General features: G+C 48.2%; 1 protein-coding gene across 1 annotated transcript; it reads left to right on the forward strand.

Moving 5' to 3' along the window:
* Positions 1–4,159, forward strand: LOC125508145 (putative prolyl 4-hydroxylase 3). The gene is made up of 8 exons (XM_048672749.2): positions 1–407; positions 539–626; positions 1,367–1,464; positions 1,546–1,643; positions 3,182–3,311; positions 3,399–3,586; positions 3,685–3,782; positions 3,907–4,159. Exons 1-7 carry the CDS (start codon positions 181–183, stop codon positions 3,756–3,758), a joined length of 903 nt encoding a protein of 300 aa, XP_048528706.1. The 5' UTR covers positions 1–180; the 3' UTR covers positions 3,759–3,782; positions 3,907–4,159.
* Positions 4,160–5,126: the final 967 nt, after the last annotated feature.

The raw sequence follows: 5,126 nt of genomic DNA on the forward strand, positions 1-5,126 counted from the left end.
GCAGCAGCAGCATATCTCCTCTCATCGAGCGCAAAACAGACCGACGACTCGGGTCACACCGCGAGAGAGAAGGAGAGACAGAGGACGACGGCGACGACGAGGCGCTAAACCCACCGCGTCGGTGCCGCGAGACCGGAGGCCAGGCCGCATCCCGGGCGGGCGGGCGGGCGCGCGCGCGCGATGGCGAGCAGGACGGCGGGGCGGGGCGGGAGGCCGCTGCTGGGCGGCGGCGCCGGGGGCGGGAGGCGCGGGAAGCCGTCCAAGGCGATCCTGGCCGCGCTGCTGCTGGCGTCGGTGGCGCTGCTGCTCCTCCTGGCGCTCGGCGCGCTCTCGCTGCCGGCCGGCTCCGGCCGCGGCGCGGTCCTCTCGCTGCCGCGCCCGCGCTTCCGCAGATCCGCGTCCGAGTCGTGCGTCCTCGCCTCCCCCTCCCCTTCGCGTCCACGGCCTCCGTGATCTGCCGTGTTCGTTGCCCGCGCACGCTCTCCCTTTTTTCCCGAGATTGACGTGGTGCTTGTTGTTCTCCGTTGTCGTTGTGCAGGAGGCTGGAGAAGCGCGGGGAGAAAGGGGAGCCCTGGACGGAGGTTCTGTCGTGGGAGCCACGGGCGTTCATCTACCACAACTTCCTCGTGAGTCTCTTGCCCCATTCTGTTTTTTTGGTTTGGGCCTAAACGGCTGCCTCTTTATTCTTTACGTGCTTTATTGGTTCTAGGATGCCGGCTGGGAGATCTCGAGATCTTTGTCGGTGATTTTAGGCGATTGTTGAATTCCAGTTAAGAGCTCGTTGTAAACATTGGCCTATCCGTACCAGATTAGATTCGTTAAGTAAAATCCGAAATGCTTGTACTTCAGTCGCAAGAATGCTAGTTATGAACTGAGGATCTCAACCCCTGAATTAGGTACAGAAAAGCATGAAGGAAACATATGTGAGCAGGACGCCACTGGCATTTCACTGTAGAGGGCTTGTACATGCAGCGCGCCCGGACATGGCTCTTGTTGAGTTCTACATGTTTATTATTCATCTAGGAATCCTCATATATATAGTCACACATAATTTGTGCTTCGAATCTGCTTGACCTTCAAGCCAGGGGCTCAAACTCAGAAGTGCAGGCACATGGGCTTGGGACAAAGAAGTAGATGATAAATATCAACACTGGCATTAGAAACTTTGCACTGTGATTATTAGTATCCAAAATGCCTTTGGAAGGTGTTTACTTCTGATGGCATTGCATAATAGGAGATGAAGAAATGTCATGTGTATTTGTTGTATTTATTACACCTGGTTGGTATTACCGCAACTATTTATCATCTATGTTAGTTCGCTTCAAATAGCGATCAGGGTATGACTTGACTTTACTGCTGCTCTCAGTCCAAGGAAGAATGTCAGTATTTAATTTCATTGGCAAAGCCTCACATGAAGAAGTCGACAGTGGTTGATTCTGCAACTGGAGGGAGTAAAGATAGCAGGTTTGGACACTGCAAATTCTTCTTTCTCTTGGAACTGTTACGGAACCTGATGCCCACTTACGCTTAATGAAATGTATTCAGGGTGCGAACGAGTTCAGGAACATTTCTTAAAAGAGGCCAGGACAAAATTGTTCGCACCATTGAGAAAAGAATATCAGATTTCACCTTCATACCTGTAGGTATGGCATACCTACTAATATCATGGATACTTGAAAGTTTATTTACCTTTCTATGTTTTTGCTAGTATGCCTAGGGAGAAGATTACCGCTGAACTTAAGGTCTGAATATATGTTAAATACACTGTATTGTTCATTTGAAGAACTTTTCAGCTTTAATTCAGCATAAATGAATTGAACACCACCTCAAATTATCTATAAGTGTCATTTTGTTTTACTCAAAAGTTATAACTATAGTTGCTCTTCCAAATCTGAACTGTAATTTTGTGAACTTCAGTTTTAGGCTGATGCATTAGTCTTCGTCATGGTATAATTTCAAAGTTCTGATTATCATGCAGTATTGTGTGTCATTGGTTCTCCAAAAGTGCACTTGCTTACGACTTAGTTTGAATAGTTCATCATGGAGTATTAAGTAACTATGCAAAATAATGTATCAGTACATTATGGAGTGCAACTGCAGTGCGTTTCGGTGATCTGGTGTTTTCACAGTTATGTTCAGCGAGAATTATCAAGTTTATTTCAATTGGCAGCAAGGGTTCCACTAGGAGTATTAGCTTACAACGTACTGGCAGTATGTTCAAGTTTACATTGCCTTGTCCGGATACTAGGTGACACTTGCGCACCCAATTGTCTGAGACCCTCATTTAATAAATAGAGTTACACATATCAGTAGACAAAAAAGTGTTTTTGGTTCTCGAATAAGCTGTCAAACTATCTTGTTCTCAAGTTAGCTTAGATGCTAGGTACTTGGTTGAGTTAAACATTTGTTTCTTTCAGCCAGCATGCTTCCGACCTTGTCATGGACCACAGACCTGGCTCTGTGTCTGCCATTTTCCCAACAAGGTCATTGCCAATAATTTCAATTTTTATAGCATACCAAGTGCTAGAAGACAAAATTTTAAAATTGTGCAAGGGCACCAAGTATACACTGTACCAAAATTGTTAACCAAATTCACAGTTGCACTTGAGACAGCGCTCATGCATGCAAAGCATGATATCATACATGTTAAAGTCAAATATCTCATATTTAACTAGACAGTGCATGTGCACTCTTACAAAAAATAATATAAAAAGGATACACACACTAAATTATGCACTCCACTGTGTTTAGTTCATCTTTGAAACTTCTTTATGCTATGTAAAGCAGTACATTGTGTAACTGTTAGTTACTTTTGGGTAGTTTGAAATATTGCACATTTGAATGAAATAAGACATTGTGCATGCCTAATAACATAAGGTACATGAGCTGTCTTAACTCCAGTTTATGCAAAAAGAAAAATAATTAGTGCATTGCAGAAATATCACATTGCCAGCGCTAAATGGCTGAATGTCGATAAGAACTGCCTAGTTCAACGTTTCACCACATGAGAGTTGCACAAATAAATTATATACTCTACCTACCCCTTTTGAGTTCTTGAATGTTTCAATGTTGAAACATCGAAGCACTACCTTTTTCATTCCGTAGCTGCTTATATTTTCGCTGGAAGTTTGCTTCAAATTTGATGTCAATTTCTCGCCGTTTTTATTCATAATCTGTGCAGAAAACGGAGAGGGCCTTCAAGTTCTCCACTATGAGGTTGGACAGAAATATGAACCTCACTTTGATTACTTCCATGATGATTTCAACACCAAAAATGGGGGCCAGCGTATAGCCACTGTTCTTATGTATCTGTATGTACTACAAAGATATGCATTTTTTACATATAACATGCAGCATAGATGATCCAATTGACTTTTCTTTTCCAACTGATTAATTAGTTCGGATGTTGAAGAGGGCGGTGAGACCGTGTTTCCTTCTGCTAAAGTTAATAGCAGCTCAATACCATTTCATAATGAGCTGTCTGAATGTGCAAAGCGGGGTATATCTGTCAAACCGAAGATGGGAGATGCATTGCTTTTCTGGAGCATGAGGCCTGATGGAACCCTGGATCCCACAAGCCTCCATGGTGAGATTCTAATACTCGATGCAATGACAAAATTGTTTTCCTTAAAATGGTTGCGCAACAATATATTGACTCTTATGTCTACCTGCAATTTCTTTTAGGTGGTTGTCCAGTGATAAAAGGTGACAAATGGTCATCTACAAAGTGGATTCGTGTTCATGAGTACAAAGTTTAGGCATAACAGAACCAGGCGCTTAAGGTACTAGTTAATTATGCTGTACAGGTTTTTGATTTGCCAACTACCAGGAGTAGTGGACCTCTACTCCACACTATCAAGCGCATTTTGGATTCATGTGAGGTCTTTTGTTTCTAATTCTTTGCAGGTCATGCACCAGTTACTAAATATGTGGACGCTACAGCACATGATGAGGTCTCCAGTTTTCCGTAGAGGATCGCCCTACATTTTTTTCTACCTTAATCAAGGCTTGGTCTTGGTCACCTTGTTGTACATTAACTTGTTAATTAGGCTTATGAACCATGATCACTCAGAGAAGATGTATTTGTTGAGTGTATAAATAACCATTGCCCTCCTAACGCAAATCGAGATGAGTGCCTGATAGCCTGATATCTGTGAAAGAGCATTCCTATTCTATTTGCGCAAAGCCTAATTCAAATCGAGATTTAGAAAGATAAAATCTTGAGAAGTACAGAGGAGATGGCGCCCCTCCCGCTCCCCTAGCTCTCCTCCCCACCAGCCCCACCGCCGTCGACTCCACGCCGGTAGCCCTCCTCCCTCGCCCTGCTATGGCGCCCACTTCCCCCACCCACTCCCTCTCCGGCGAGCGCGTCTCCTTCGGGGACAGCCGCTGGTCTGACTCTGGGTCTGACAGCGCAGTTCCCTCCCGCTCCTACATGGACGTCGTTCGCACACCACCGCCGGCGCCCAGCGGCCCCTAGGCTACCTGCCTCCGCCCGCCTCGGGCCTCGCTTGAAGGTTCATCGCGTCTCGTATGGAGCCAGGGTGGACGCCGACGGCTACCAGCAGCCGCGCCGCAGGAACTGACGTCGGCCTCGCCGTGAGCCTGAATTGAGCCCGGAGTTGCGGCGCCAATGCAGCCCATCCCCTGAGGAGCTCGCCGGGCTCTGCTTCCGCTGCCTCGACCCCCGCCACCGCGTCCGCGACTGCACCAACGACATCCGCTGCAGGCGGTGCCTCATCTCCGGCCACGACTCCCGTGGTTGTGACGACTTCCACCGCCGCGCCGGTCGCACCCCACTCGCCGCCCCATGGACGGCCGCGCACCGTGCTGGCCGCGACCCACCCGCCGCCCCGCGGACTGCCGCGCCCCCGACGCCGCCCCCTGCTCCGGTTGTGCATGCCTTGCCCCAGCTACCTGCCCCCGCTCCGGTCGCGCACATGAGCGCCGCTGAGCCAGCGCGCACCATCAGGTCGCGCTCCGTTGAGATGGAGGAGGCAGAGGAGGTGCTCAGCCGGGCGATGGTGGCCACCATCACTGGTACTCGGCCCCAGGTGTGCACCGACGATGTCGCTGCGCTCCTGTGCACCACGTTCGACTTCGAAGACGGCGAGTTCACCACCAAC

The sequence above is a fragment of the Triticum urartu genome, chromosome 1A (assembly GCF_056163025.1).
Source record: "Triticum urartu cultivar PI428250 chromosome 1A, HENAU_Tu73, whole genome shotgun sequence".
Classification (NCBI taxonomy): Eukaryota; Viridiplantae; Streptophyta; class Magnoliopsida; order Poales; family Poaceae; genus Triticum; species Triticum urartu.